The 16403-nt window shown below is 36.3% G+C and overlaps 1 protein-coding gene across 2 annotated transcripts in view; it reads right to left on the bottom strand.

The window, feature by feature from the left end:
- ADGRD1 (adhesion G protein-coupled receptor D1) overlaps nt 1–15433 on the bottom strand; it is a 157877-nt gene extending 142444 nt beyond the window's left edge. The window contains exons 1-5 of one of the 2 annotated variants that reach the window (XM_074159513.1): nt 14814–14984; nt 14681–14717; nt 10628–10711; nt 7192–7287; nt 4199–4321 (exon numbers count right to left, since the gene is read on the bottom strand). In XM_074159513.1, the coding sequence (XP_074015614.1) occupies nt 4199–4321; nt 7192–7287; nt 10628–10711; nt 14681–14717; nt 14814–14882 (409 nt within the window). In that variant the 5' untranslated portion in view covers nt 14883–14984. Of the gene's footprint in view, nt 1–4198; nt 4322–7191; nt 7288–10627; nt 10712–14680; nt 14718–14813 lie in introns of both variants that reach the window. The other variant, XM_074159514.1, reaches the window with a different exon arrangement.
- Between the last annotated feature and the right edge of the window lie 970 nt (nt 15434–16403).

The following is a 16403-nucleotide window of genomic DNA, read 5'->3' as shown; positions in this document are numbered from 1 at the left end:
CTGCCAGCATGCCCATGCTTATAGAGCAGCATCCATTGCTAACTACACTTTAATTCTTCTAAGCACATTATTACCTGTGTTTTCACATTTCAGCGCTCCAGTAATTGCTGAAAGCAAAGAACCAACGTAGAAGAAAGGGGGAGCAACACATGCAGAGCCACAGTCAAAATTCTGAGGTCCCTATCTACACAGAAATCAAAGAATTCTTCCCAAAATGCAAGTGCAATCCTGCAAGCACATGCATGATTAGCTTTGCCCACAAATAATCCTGTTCAATTCACAGTAAAATTTACTGTTATACTGTAAAATTGAAGCACTCTTCAGATCGCACATTAGTGAAGAAATATGATTCCTGTAAGACGGCTTGTTTCTTTAATAAAGGTTACCTCCAAAGGCTTGACTGAAACACAAGTAGCAAATCAAACCTCCCTCACACTTCAGAAGTTCACAGTGGCTCTGCTGTAGAGGTTGTGCAGTCAAATGAATTTACAAAGAAAATGGCTCAACTAAACAGATGCTAACAATGTTTATCTCAGAATTTATAGTATGAAGCGCTAACAATAAAATCTGAGTTCAGAGCAGGCTGAGAAAAAGTTTATAAAGTACAGAAGTGGAAAAGGTTTTGCCACAAAGAATCATAATGAATTAAGTCAGCAATGGCCCTGAAGATCACCTACTCTAAGCTGCTTGCTCAAAGCAGGGTCAGTTTCAGAGCTAGATCTGGTTGCTCAGAGCTCAGCTGAGACTCTACTGTCACCACAGATGCAGATTGCACAGCCTCTGTGTGTAAACCATCTTGGTGCTTGGCCACCCACATTGCAAAAACTCTTATCCTTAGATCTAATCAGCATTTCCTGTGCTACAATGTGCCTATGTTGCCTGTCACATTTTCATTGTGCATCTCCAAGACTGTTTATAGCTCCATCTGCTTCTGTAACCACCCATCAGGTAGCTGAAGACAGCCCTTGGCATCCTCTTCTCTTCATGGTGTAAGGCAAAGCCTCAGCCTCCCCTCCCATGTCGTACTGTTCAGCCCCTTAAGTCATTTGCTAGACTCACTCTGGTTTCTCAGCATCTCTTTTGTCTCAGGGGACAAAAAACAGAATGGATCATAGAATTGGTAGGGTTGGAAGGGACCTTGAAGATTATCTAGTTCCAACCCCCCCTGCCATGGGCAGGGCCATAGCGTTTCAGACAGACTCTCATGAACTCTGAAGACAGGGGAATAATCACTGCCCTTAACTTCCTGACTGCTTTTTTGACACGTAGTCAAAATATCTGTCTGGGTGATTTTATAGTTAGGATTTCTGCAGGCCGCCCAGGCAGCATGAACTTTGCCAATGTGCTACCAGATAGCCTAGCACAAGTTAATGAAGCCCTCAAACTATTATGTACGTTTCTTGCTAAAACCATAGATTAATTTTTTATATGTTTCATAATTTTATGATTAAAAATGGAAAAGCATCAGACAGCTCACTACAGTCATCAGAAATATTCCCCCCCACTACTCTCTGGAACATAGTTTTTTTTTATATTTCACATACTCTTTTTCTTATACTAACTTAGAAGAAAACTTAAAAATTATATTATTGCACAATAAATAATTTAACTGTGTAGTATCTTCCTGTCTAAATTATCCTTCTATTTATCCTTATGACAGCACCCATCAATTTACATGATCTACACACCATTCCCTAAATGCTTTATACATGATAAAATAACCACCGTGGAAATGCTAATCAATTATCATTTGCCTCCTAGAAATCATTCAGTATGTGAACAACATCAATCTCAATTTGCTAGACCTTGACGGATAGGTATTTAAAGCTACAAATGCTGCAAACTCCCAACTGAAGAATTAGAGGTCTGTTACAAGCAAGTTGCAACACCTTCATCAGCAGATAAGCTAAGTCCATATTTTGGCATCTTTAACCACACCAGTAACAGGTTGAAACACTGACCCAACCCTCTTTTCCAGAAAGTCATACATTTCCCTTGGATCTGCACACCATCCTTTACAACCTTGGTGAAAGGGCCACCAAGGCTGATTATGTTAATCTGTACTGCTATTTATGCGATTCCTCTGTTCAAGTGTCTCAATCTTTTTTGCAGCACTTCACTACACTTCTGAAAGGTATGGAAATGCTGTTATTCCTTTTCTAAAGGCTGAGAGATTAAGTTTAAATGATGCAGAGAGACAAAGTTATACAGCCTGTCTGCAGTGCAGCCAGTTTTCCCTATCTTTGGCTGTCTATCTTAATGGACTACCCTGTAGCTACTGATCGTCCTGTAGCCACAATAAAACTGGATCTAAACCTTCTTATGTATACTTTGGTTCATGAAATGCTGAAACTAAAAATAAAAATTGAAGTAAGGCACACAAACACACAGCTTTATGAAATGCTATGTTGTGGATAGGGGTGCTTTTTTATTTGTTTTTAAATTTCGGCTTCACATACATTGACTAAATCCAACTTCTATTATGTTCAAACTAATGATTCAGAGAAGATTCTCTTGCATCTTTCACAAATGTTTTTTTTTGCCTGAAAAAGCCACTTTAATGCATCCAAAACTTTCAGAAAACCATTGTTTGAAAATTACTTGAGAAAGAAGAAAGTTGGGGGAAGAATGTTTCAACATTTAAAAAAACAAGAATAATTTTTTTTCTCAAATCAAAATAACAGTTCTGAAAAGTTATTAAATTTAGGCTAGGAAAAAATACTGGTATTTTTGTTTCATACGTTGTAATGTTTTCATCTGAAAAGATCCCAAGATCCTTTCAGAAAACTTCCCCTTCTTAAGCGTACTTAAGACCAGTTTCACACAAATGCAACCAATGAACATCAAGGGATGTTTAAGCAATAGTAGGCTTGAATAAAATTACATCTTATCATTGCCACTGATAATGATTATCAGTGATTATCATTATCTGATTCAGAGAAAAACAAAGACACTCTCTTTAAATAAAGGGGTGTTGGCTTTTTTCCATTTTTTTAATACTTGCTACAATGATTTAGTATTTATTGTTTATATGATCTCTTCACATTTTATCTGCTGAACATTTCAGTGTTTTATGTTTTTAATGTTCTTGTTTGTGAGATACTGGGAGTGCTGTGGTACTATAAAAATAATTTACTCTGATTATTATGTTATACAATAGATGTAGAAATAATATGACTTACTGATGATTTTTATTTCCCAGTGGTATGAAAAAAAGTATGAAAAGATACAGCACGTATCAGAAAATATGCCTACAGTAGGATACTGAATTACTTTTTCTAATACCCTCAGGTAATAGCCGTGTACCATCTGCTCTCCAAGTTTCTCCTACTTTCTTAAAAACTTAATACACAGCTTTTGCTATAGCAACTTAAAAAGAAAAAACCCTATTTCAAGTAATGTTACCCATTTGAAGAATAGCCTAAAATCAATAAAAACAAGAAAAAAAATCAACATTAACAATACTACTTAAGCTCAGGGACTACTGGAGTTTATGTATAGAAGGCCATTCTTTTGCCCTGATCCTTCCATTTCTACAGAATTTTATATCTCTGGTGAACGTTTTATGCTTATGATTAGTTGTATGTTTGGTTTGAGTCATATACAGTTTTAATCATCTTCTGTAAACAACATTGTCAAACCTTTTCTCCCCCCATTCCACCTGTCATTTTGTGACTCTAGCCCAAAAAGAAGGAAGAGAAGAAAAATAGAATGAAGAGATTTAAGTACCTATGAAAACAAATAGATTCAAGACAGCAGAGACTTAAAAATGTTATCACCAAAGATAAACCTAAAAAAACCACCCCAAATCATTCCTGTTAAGAGGCCATGCTGAAAAACTGTCTCCTAAATTTGAATACCTGTAGGACAACTTCTTTCTTTGATTCCTACAAGAGCTGCAGTTTGACAATCTTGGTGCCACAGGTAAGATTTTGGGCACTGTAAACTTATTTCTGGTTTTGTTGAATTAATTATACTGTAGATCATTGATCTGAGCAGTTGGTGATTAGTTCTAATCTAAATTGCAGTTGGAAAGACTAAATATTCAGCAGTCAACACTCAATAGTTTTAAAAATCAATAAAGAACAGTGTCAAGCTAGAACTTTAGAGAGTTCATTCAAATGAGAGAAACAATGATTACTGAACTATGTAATTTGACAGAAAAAAAAAGTAAATAGTAATTAATGAATTTACTAACCTTCAGGTCCACAAACTTCTGGATTACTGATACAAGAATTTTGATAGCTCCCAAAGAAGAGAAAGGTAACTCCTTTCTTTTCAGTGACATAAATTCCTTTGTTCACCATTCCTTCTACAATATCTAAATGAAAAGCAAAATATAGTTCAACATTTATAAACGTAAATACTTCCAAAAACATCATTTTAACAAACTCATACACCATATGTGTTTATCTTGTCCCAACTATAGGTTTGCTTTTGTTGGGGATTTTTGTTGCTGTTTTTCTTTTTGGTTTTTATTTGACTTCAGTGGGGATTTGTTGGTGGTTTGTTTTTTTTTAAAGAACCATATAAATAACTCTTTAATTTCAAGTTTGTAAAAATTATACTCATATCTGTCACTCAGATTCTTGATTATCTAAGACTGCATGACAGAACCTGTATACCCAAAAATTATTTCAAAATCATTTGAATAAACCTTATGCTTTCCAGAGTTCTGAATACCAGACACATAACAGAGGTATTTCTGTGTTACTGTTAGGCTGAGTTAGTGAAGAAATTCTTTAATCAAAAATGTAACAGAATAGGGTTTTTTTTAAATTTTTTTTTTGAAAGGGAAATTCTGTGATCAAAAGCCACTTCTCATTAAAAAAATAATTCAATGAAATATACTTGACAAGCTATATTCAAAAGGCAGAAATATATATCCTTTTCAGACATCCTTTGGTATGGCATCATTGTCAGTCGGAAACTATGTCTTTGTCTAGCATAGATAATGACTAATTGTCTTGTGATTTGATTGTCATTTTCTTGTGTTCTCTCCTAAAGAAAAGCAGTGTTGATTAATCTCCCACTAGCCTTCTTAATGCTAAAAAACCATGACAGTTGTTTACCATAGGAAACGTCACTAAGGTCTGAGACTCCAGCTGATAGATGATGATGGGAAGTTCATCTCATTTGTCCCAAGATAAAAAGAAGGTCTAATTTTAGCAACGAAGATAACAGGAAATCACAATCAAAAAAATTCCTCTGTGTTAAAAAGCCTGCAATCCACAGAACACAGATTATTCTATCACCTATTTCTGAACAGATAGAATGTAATTATTTGGTTTGGAATTTTATGTCAACACCATCGTTTGTGATGGCATTTCTGTAAGGATCATGAAGATTCAGGATCTTGGTTTTAAGACCCTTCTCTATAACTTCTTCTGAAAAAGTGCTAGGAGAGGAGTTGCTCCAAGGGAAACACCATCAATGAGAATACATTCTCAATTCCTGCTGTGAGGTGCAGAAGTTGCCAGCTGGGTGCTGTTTGATATTTTAAAATCTAACGAGATCGTAAGGGAAACTAGGAAGGCACACAAAACACAAAGGCTGGGACATAAGGGAATTCTCTCTGTAATTTTCACTGTATAGCTACCTGACAACAGAAGCCTTTTGCACAACAGAGAACAGCACAGACCATGCCAAAGACGCACAGTCAGTGCTAGGGACAGACCTTCTCTTTAGAGGGATAATCACAAATACTGTTGTCACTGCTTCAAGAGAGCACACTCCTTTATGCAACAGGCATGGGCAAAAGGGCACGTTCAAACTGTAGACAACCATGAGGTGCGAGGACAGCAGTCACAGTGCTGGCCCATCTGTAGAATAACACTACTCAAGGACACAGCAACAGGATGGTGTAGCCCTCAGTGAACATATGTCCAAGTATTTTCTAAGTTCATTCCAAATCTCAACACAAAGATCACAGTTTTCAGGTACCTTCCCCTCCCTTTGAGGAAAAAGTCATCAAGTTCTGTCTCCAATTGACAGATAAAATTTAGTTTCTTTTCAAAATTTCAGTGTGTATTATGGAGTGAAGCAAATGTTTCTAAAGTTCTTCTTGAATCACTTGAATTTTAAGTTAATCTAGAAAGAATAAATCCCTTAAGGTAATGCATTTCTGTTTCCATAGCATTTCCTTTGCTATTAATGTCACTCTTTTTAATGTTCATATTGAACATATCTTATTATGTGAGAACTATGCAAATGGTCTATAAAGCAGATAAGCAAGGACTGAAGAGAATTAGGGCCATTTGAAGTTCATTATTAATAGAGTTCACATTTTCCAGCATATTTTTACTGTTAGGGAGTAGAAAAACAGTGGGCTTAGTATTCTAATATAAACCTCCTAGTATCTGAGCAGCCCAAATGACAGTTCTACCATTCCCAGCCTTCTCCTTAGGTCAGATTTTCCAACAACCAGATGTGAGTTAATACCTAACCGTAAAGTGGATAAGAGGCCGTATTTCAATTGCACCTACACCAGTATAAATCCTAGTGACCTAAATTAAATGACTTTAAGCTTATGCTGGTGTAGATGTAACTAGTTTCCAATCTGCCAGGTTTCTGCCTGGAGAGTTGTCATTTTCTGTTCTTCCTTTTATCTCCCGGTGTGTTGATGTAAAAACAAAATTTAAAAAAAAAAATCACTAAAAGGGCAAATATATGCAGATTTTTGCTTGCCTTTTTTTTTTTTAAAAAACCACCTGTTCATCAAAGATGTCATGACTGACAAGATCTTACTTCCAGGCTTTAAAAATTTACTTGCATTTGTCTTTCTTAATGTGTCCTTTAAAAATTACTACTAAATGGTGAAAAATATATACCTTCTTTTTCCTTTTAGCCTTGAAAAACAAATAAAAAAAATCAACCTATTTCTTCTTATATGTTCCTCTGAAATGTCTTCTCTGTTTCTCTTAAGCTTAATACAAGTATTTTAGGTTTTGGAGGACTGCTGGGGCCCATCTTCCCATGGGCCGCTTCGCACAAGGATGCCTCTCCCGATAGCTCCGAGTCATTCAGGTGCCATCGCAGCAGTGCTTTTTTACTAATGTATACCGCGTAAGCATAACCAGACCTTTATCACATGACCACTCGAACAAAACCTCAGTGTTAACCTCGAATCCAACATTACAAGAACTATCCAAGCTTGACAAATGCAGAACAAAAAAATATGTAAATCCTCACCTACGGTTGCAGAGAAGTTAGAGTAGGCAGAGTCATTGGTATATACAAAGGTAGAGTTATGGGAAGGAAGCACAGTGAAGTTGTGGATTCTTAGAGCTGGGTGGAACAACAAAAGAAAATAAGCAAATGAGCAAAACAATGAATAAACAAAATCAGTAATGAATTGACCAGTTCATATCTCTCAACATGGCACAAATCACAGATGTTGCTCAGTGGCCTTTAAAAATTCTTATATAACCACTTCTCCCAAGGACTTGTATGCAACGTGAATGTTGTATTCTTTAACTACAGAAGTTAAGTAAGTACACTGTCATTAAAACATTTTTTTCCTTACAGTAACTGAGAAGAAAAAACTGTAAAGTACAACTGCAGATAAAGGGCTCTGAAATATAATCATGCTGGTAAGGAACTCTGCAATTATAACGAAAATCATTATACTGCTGCAAATGTTATATGCAGTTCAAGTCCCATGCCCAGTTCTGGGCTCCCCAATACAAAGGGAGACATGGACATACTGAAGCAAGTCCCAGCTGAGAATGCTGGAACTGCTTAGCCTGGAGAAGAGGAGGTTCAGGGATCTTATCAATACGTATAAACACTCAAGGGGAGGTGTAAACGTAGTGCCAGACTCTCCTCAGTTGTATCCAGTGAACAGGTAAGAGGCAATGGACACAAATTAAAATACAAGAAAATCCATCTAAACATAAGAAAAAAAACTTAACTTTTTTATATCTGACAAAATTTTATTCTCTTTTTTTTTCCCCTTATTTTGATAATTTGTGAGTATCTTGCACACTGGAATTATTTACCCTGGGCAGGCAAATACAGCTTGATGGAAAGCCGATGAAAGTAAATAGACATACATTGACCTGGGATTTAGACCAACTGAGCTTACAGAAGGGGAAGGCAAATGCTCAAAAAAAAAAAAAAAAAAAGAGTGCCACGCACCAAAAACCTCAAGAGAAAAAATGCATAGAACAGAAAGGGTCAGATGAAAAACCTGAACGTTACCACAGGTTTTTTGTTGGTTTTTTTTTTTGTTTGGTTTTGTTTTTTTGTTTTTTAAGCTATATTTTAAGTTGATTGTTTTCCTTCAATTCCTTCTGCTGCTGAAATAACCAAAAAATTAATTTTCTGACACACTCTCTCACAACACAAATACATTGAGAGATATAAATCTGGCCTCACACACAACGACTTCAACAAATAAAAGGGATTAACATGACGGACAGATTATGATGCTTCAAGGATTTAAGAGGAGAAACATGGAATGAAAAAAATTGCATGATATGTTGAGTGGAAAAACAAGAAAGACTCTAGCAATAAACAGAAGAGTTGTGTAATCAGAATGGAATCAAAAACAAGCAAAGTGTCACCTGCATTAGATTACGTCAATAAAGAAAACTTTTCTTGTATATCAAAGTCAAATATCAGATAGATACATAAAACTTCTGCTGGAGGCAGCTGAAACAGTATGTGTATTATAAGACACAATATAAGCAACTGAGAAAAATTTAAGTATTCACTGCAACATTAAAGAAAGAATTCAACGTTGTCAAAATTGCACTGCAGAGAAAAAGGACTTTTGGCTACTGGCATCATCTGAAAATAATAGTGAGACAAAGTCCTCCAAACTTTTTTCAGCAAAGTCACACAGCTGGCTCATTTATAAAGTTATTTAACACAATATCATAATAGGAGTCAAAGGAGATTACTCATGTGAGCCAGTCCTATTCGTGTAAGTGAAGGTTTGTAGGATCAGAAACTTTATATATTCTGCTTTATCTCTTCCAAGATACTACTGAAAAGATTTCAGTTTTGCTGAAATTATGTAATTGAACATCATTTGAAAAACAATCTAACATCAATATCATTTTTCCAAGAGCTATATTTTATATATCGCTTTCAAGCACTTTCAAAACAACATCTTTGTAACGAGTGCCAAAAAAGTGCTAGATATGGAGTGCTTTACTCTTCTTGAACCACATGAAGTCCAGTGTCAGAAAATTGCTTTAACACAGTGTTAGAGAATTCCTATGGTAACTCTTTCTAAGCCAAATTATGATTCTATTGAAGTCTATGGGAATGTTGCCATCAGCCTGTAATGGGAGCAGAACATTGCCCAAATTTATTTCTGGTCAGCTGATTTCACTCCTTTAAGAAACTTTGTGGAAAGATGGGTCAAAGTTTAAGCCTGAAATACTTGGACACCTCTGGAATATAAGGTTTTAGATATATATGGATCTTTTTCCCACTTAGTAACAAAGTTTGAGGTTGCCATTTTTGTGTAATAAAGAGTAATAACTTTGCACTTTTGTAACATTTTTCATGTGAGGTTGTAAAGGTCTCTAACTCCTGATTTAATCTTCTGCAGTGATCTTGCTGGGTAAAGATACTCCAGTCACCAGTAGTAACACAGCAGCTACCCCTTGCACCAGTACAACACACTTGAGCTCAACTGCCAAGGTGGTCAGCCGTAGTGAGAGAAATACTGGGGAATATACATCAACACAACTTGGGATTGGCTAAAACATCAGAAGAGAAAAAACAGTTCATGTGAAAATTACTAAGGGACCTTTGAGTCTCAAGGAGGCAGAGTAGCTGAAAATTTCATCTGAAGTGAATGGCCCTGCAAGCCCATGATGCTGCGATGGTATACAGTGGTTCAGTCAAAGCTCCATTAATTACATCACCTGCACATCCCCAGGAAACCCCCATCACCCTTTTTGTTCCTCATGCAAAACATAAGAACCAGAAAACTGCTGAATCCAATCAGTCTGCCTTTTAATACCATTCCCTCTGGGATCCTGCAGCCCTGACAACTCACTCTTTCGAATCAGTGAGAATTCTGCCTTACCAAAGCTCTCTTGGGTTGGCCTGATTGGAAAAAAAGTGTTTGATCTAGTGCTGCAATACTACTTTTAAGGAAATATTCAAAAGCAGATAAAAATGAGTAAGAAGTAATCAGATAAGAGCTTACACTTGTCTTTCTATCAATACTACATGCAATTTTGAAAAGCTCCTGAAGAATTTGGACATTTAACTCCTCCCAAAAAGCAAAAAGAAGCAGGCATCTTCACTGCTGGCATAGCCAGAGATCTCAGCCACTGAATGTATTAGTTCACGCTATGCATGTATCAAACCAGCTAATAACAATATGATTTCAATGACTCTTTGGATCATAAACCTTTTCTCTTTATAACCTTAACAATGCGTAGACAGCCCATAAAATGTCTGAGAATACTCTATAAAAATCAGTTCACAAATATAGTATCATTTGGACAACAGAGCACTGCAAAAACATTAACTGAAAAAAAAAAATTCTCAACTGCTGTGGTACAAAAGCTAACCCCTTTCACTTTTCCTGCTCCCTTTCTACTTACAGACTGCCACAAATACTTATGTTATTGCCATTGTCAACGAATCCTTTGTCTACCTCCATTCGTATCCCGAAACTCATGAATTCCATCCACATCTTCCAGTGGCCAGTAATGGGAAGCAGACGCGAGAACTTTGAACCCTTTCAAGAAACACAGATGAAAAGGTTATTAAAGTAAGGACCAAAAAGCAGCGTAACACTTCTCCACAAGAGAACAATAAAGGAGTTAAACAAGATATTATATGTAAATCTCATATAAAAAGTGAGACCATAAATCAAAATGGCAGAGCAGATTAAAGTCATGTATCTGACTGACCACTGCAAAAAACCTGCTTTTAAAATGCAACTGATTTTTATTTTAATTGCACTTAAAACGTGTAACAATCTCCAACTAAATCTCTGCTAGAGTATTAGGCAGTATTCATTGAAGTAATAGTTGAGGAGTCACTCAAGACTAACTTCAAGATTTCACCAAAATTTTAAACACACAGTGGATAGCACAAAGAACTGAGAAGGGATTACATGGGGGGATGTTTAGCCTCTATAGCATACTACTTCTGCTCCTGCCTCCTCCATAGGTAACAGCTCTCTGCAGTTCAAGGGAGTAGGAGATGCTAGAAAGTTCCCAGGAACCTTATCCTCTCTCCAAAACCCACTGGAAAACAACAACAGCAACAGCTGTGCAACAGCTTCAGGTTATATTAATCCAAGCGTTTTTTCACCTTCACTCTTCTATGGACATAGCAAGGAGCAATACTCAATGGTGGAGGAGATGCAACCTGGATGAAAGTAGAGGTGCCTGCACAGTTGTTACTGCAGAGTTTAGCCTTCCCGATGTCTTCAGGGAACTCTCACCTTAGAATCATATAGAAGAACCTACTTTAACAGAAGGAATTTGATGTTCCTCAGGAGAAGGGGTTCTAGAATATTAAGGAGCCTATGGAAAAGGAGTTTACTCCTCCCTATACAGCATTAGCTATTCCTTCAAAACCTTCTCCACTGCACCAAAACCAGAACGACTCCTTGTGAATGATGAAAAGGTTTTGTTTTCCTAAATGTCCTCCTGAGTAAGATGTGGACAAGCTGACAAAAGCCAAACATCTGGTGGTTTCCATTGGCAGAATTATCTGCACAAAATTCATGACTAGTTTGAACAGATCTTGGATGTGACTATTCAAACCTAACCAGAAGCGGGCTGCCCAAAACAATCAAATTTTGTGTTAAGATAAACAATTCTATTTTAAGGGTAGAGCATTAATAATGTAAGAAAACATGAATTGTAATTATTATTTTGCTAACTGCAAGAAACCCTTTCTTCTCAAAATAATTAAACAGCTGGGCTGAAATAAATTGATAATCTCCTATATCTAAGAAAGTTTTAGAATGTTAATACAGATATACAGAAATTTTACTGTGAACACAAATGAGAATGTGTTTTGTTCACCATCATGGCGTATCATCCTATTTGTTTGAGTTAATATTTTCTTTAGGGGATGGGAGGGAAACGACACAACAGACAACAGCTATAGAGAGAGCAAGTATTTATATTACACCACATCTGTAGGTCTTTGCCCTAAAATAATTTTGCATTTCCAAGCAATCTTTCAAGAACCTGAGGTGCAAACCTGATAGAGGTAAGTTTCTTATAAAACACTTCAGCTGTCATACACCATACAAAAGGTCCCCACACCTAGTGATTTGATTTGCACACAAGCAGCGTCCTTTGATGTTTACGGTCTATCCCACACCTTTCTTCACTCTTGAGATCAAAACAGCTTGCCAATTTGATATTTATTCTATCATTTTAACATTCTGGATGGATAGATATGAAGATGCAAAATTTTTATTTGCATCCTTAAACTGCCTAGCCCACGCTGTGGAGATCAGTTTGATGTCCTCCGTCCTCATGGTGCAGTTTCAGAGCTGTAACACAGGAAGATCCTAAGACTTTTTTAGTAAGAGTGCAAAGCTGATAAAATTGCTAAGCAGCACAACAAGCAATTGTAGATTGAGAGCGCAGAACTAAAAGAAGCTCTACATCTTGTGAGGATACATGAATCACTCGGACTTGCTTCCAAACTCAACTCTACCAAAGATATCTAACAAATGCTTCATCATTGACCAGGATCTGTTATTGGCCTACCTAACTAAAAAGGTTTGCAGTTGTCATAGAGGTTTTCCCCACAGATCTCCAAAGAAATGGATGAGATTCTATGGCTATGCATTTCCTTTGAATATTTGGAAGATAAAAAGAAAGGCACAACTGCTAACAAAAAGAGAAAGCTACTGCCAATATAAGTGAATAATGACACAGAATAAGCACATACAAAACCCAATCTGAAAATTCCAGGCAACCCAAATTCAACTAAGCTGAACATGGCAAAACACACTGAGGAAACGGGATATAGGGACAAGGTTTTTTGCATTTACATAAAATAAGTCCAGGTATGTCCTTAGTTCTATCTTCAAAGAACATATTCTGGCTGCCACAAAAGAAATGGAACTTATAAATGTCTATGGATTAAAAGCATCCACATAGGCTACCTGTCCTAATGTACCTCCATCCAAATTTCATCAAACTACCAGTTCCATTTTACAGAGCACAGAACATGCCAGCTGTTTCACAGTGTGCTTTTACACAAATATCTCTTGCTCCCATTAACATCTCCTTTTTTGTATCAGGTAGAAAAAAAGGACTACTGTTGAGAGGTTGTAGAAAAAAAAATAATGAGAAAATAGAAAACAATAATCCTGAGAGAAAATTATTTGATGCAAAACCTGTGTCACAACGTGGCACAAGTATTTTAGCAGTAGCAGCATCACAACAAAGGCATTGCTATGGCTGGCATCAAACTCATAAAGAGAAACTATATTATAAGGAGCTTACATTTAAAAGCTGGGAAGGGGAGTAGATACATAGCAAAGTGAATTGCGTACAGCCACGCTGCATGTCAGTGGCTTTCCCAGCTCCCGCTTCTGAACTATGTAAAGCCATGTTGTTACCCCACTTCTAGCCAGTCACCCCTGAGAAGAGCTCTGAAAACAAATACCTGTTGCCTAGAATTCAACTTATACTTGCAATATCCTTTCAAAAGGTAACTACTTGGCATTTAGAAGAAAATCACAGGACGTGTTTACAGCCTAGTTCAAATCTAGAAAGCACTGTTTGCAGTTATGCTTCCCCAAACGCACTGTACTGCAAAATAAATGTTGTGTAACTTAGCCCCTTATTATGGGAGGCTTTTTTCCCCCCTCTATTGTTCCATCAGCTAGAAGCCAGTCACCCTCATCTATAGGAAACAAGACTGCATTTCTGGTTTCTGAGTGAAGGTAGAACAAAAAAAAAAAAATAAACGGGCTGAAAATACTGCAATAGCAGGCAACATGGCTTTTCCACATTGCTCTATATTTTATTTTGAAAATAATTACATATGGTTAAAACTTAAAAGCACAAAGTCATACATGAATTGGTAAAGCAGTAAAATTGTGCTTGTACACCACCATGAGGCTTGAGGTTAAACTATTTATATAAATGGAAGAATTCTGAAGTTACACACACAGACCCCAAATAAACTTTGAGCAATTCTTTTCTACATTGAAAACAGATGAGAGGTCCTTAATGTGCTCTATAACCGATTTAAACTTAAGCATGAAGGCTGGAAGGAGGGTAGACGACTTGAAGCCATGCCAAAGCAGTGCAAAGTATACAAGCTGGCATATCTAACTGTAAATCATTGAACTGAAAATGCTGAGCACTAAGACATTGAGAAAAAAAGAAAATAGTCTGCGTAGAGGTCTGATTCAGAAACTCGTGCTCAAAAAAAGTAAAACTAAACAAACCGTGTGTATAGGCATTTTTTACAGATCAAATACAAGCCATTTTTCTCCAAATATATTTCTATGCAAAATATTTATTAGGTAGGTTACTGAATTTAAAATTACTGGGACGGTCTGATACTTTAGACTTTATTACATTTTTAATACAGAGCTGTCACTCAAATGCAGGATCACAGTTTCTTTGGAGCTACTAAGAAAATGAAAAATACAAACTGGAAAAGCGAATAAATATTTAAGCACATTGTCATAAAATTTAAATAGAACATTCCTTACCTGGGTGTTTGGGTAGCTGGGAATAGTTTCCATACACCTGCACATAAAACAGTACATAATGAGACATAGCGAGGCAAAACTTCCTAAGAGGAATCCAAATATCTCTCAATACTGACCACATTCAGAACATTACCTGATATTTGTACTGAAATAAAACCAGCAAAGAATAATGACAACAGAGCAGAGATAATAAATTCTCCATGGTCTATTTAAGGTTAAAAGTACAACTGAAATCAAATTCCTGTAAGATTTCAATCATAAGTTTTCCTTCGCTACTTTTTGTATTAAAAGGGACATATTCCATGCAGGTTCAAAAAGTCTGTTCCTTCAGTGATGGCAAAATATCCTTCCAGACCCTTTAAGTAGTACTTGCTTGCTTCACACTTTGATCTCTTCATTTAACTATAAATAAATTACCGTGATTGGAGGAAAATTAAAAGAAACGTGCATCAGATCCGAAAGTTGTAGTGTTCCATGGAAAGAAGTCAAATATTTCTGTTACAATCTGTGCCAAAAAGAAAAGATCTTGTTTTCAACTTTCTTCCTATGGTTGTCTTTTCCTTTCAATTACTTTCACGCTGTCAGAGATCTGAAGCCAGTTTTGGTTTTTCCAGCAAAAAAAAAAAATGTACTTCCTTATGGCACACAGGGCATAAAATTCTCTCTCTTTCCTCAGAAACTGAGCTGAAAAGAGTTGCTAACTCCTCGCTTGTCCAGCTCACGTTTGTACCTCCATCCCAGATCTTTTTGGGTGGAGAGCAAGTCTGAGTGATGTCATGCTTTCTTCTCAAACTTTGTCCCATTCTGGTACTCTATTTATATCACGTTGCTGCTGTCTCTTTTCTGGGTCCTAACACCAGCCAGCTAGGAACAAGTGGAAACAAGTCAATGTGCTTCAGCAAACAGACAGAAGAGATTACTGCTTTTAGCAATTTGCACACTTAACGAAGAATCAAAGCCAGAACAAGTGCTCATAATTCAAACATTTAAGAAAAATAAAACAGGCTTTGGACAGACATTCTCAAAGGAAAGCTAAGATCTATTTATTAAAGTAACAGATTTTATTTCTGTCTAAAAAAGCATGACCTTTAAAAAAAAAAAATATACTGATTTTAAGCACATGGCACTCCAAAGGATTAATATTACTATGGTCTCTATCAAGAAGGGGAAACTGAGGCATTAGCTGTTTCACTGATTTGCTCAAAGTTGCACAACAAAACTAGTAGAACTAGGAAAATACTTCTGGAGTTGCCACTTTACTTTCTTTTTAAATAAAAGTTAATTACACTTCAGTATAAGAGCCTCCCAATTATACTCTGAACTACATCACAAATATTAACTAACATTTCGTATGTAAAAGAAAAATAGCAACTAGAAATAGTTTATATTCTTCATTTAATCTGCTCCTCTATGGTAAACGCTTGTTTTCAGTTCCAAGTTTTTTTGTTTTCAGTGAAATAAACCAAAAAAAATTTTAAACAAAATTTGATAAGCTTTCTATCCCTGTTCATCTCTCTGCTGCATTTCCATATCAACCCCTTCTTTATCCTCACATAAACCATTTAAAGATGATGTAGGCAAGATCAGAAAAAAAAAAAAAAAAAGAATCAGACCATGCTAATATCTCAGCAAAATTCAAATTATTTTATTTACCTTTTCTTCTGCCAAAAGTTACGTCAATAGATTAGATCTCATTTTCAGCCCCAGATGCTTACTTGTGCAG

Source organism: Numenius arquata, chromosome 16, assembly GCF_964106895.1.
Source record: "Numenius arquata chromosome 16, bNumArq3.hap1.1, whole genome shotgun sequence".
Lineage (NCBI taxonomy): Eukaryota > Metazoa > Chordata > Aves > Charadriiformes > Scolopacidae > Numenius > Numenius arquata.
The sequence above is the reverse complement of the archived record's forward strand: the minus strand, read 5'-3'. Positions and strand labels throughout refer to the sequence as shown.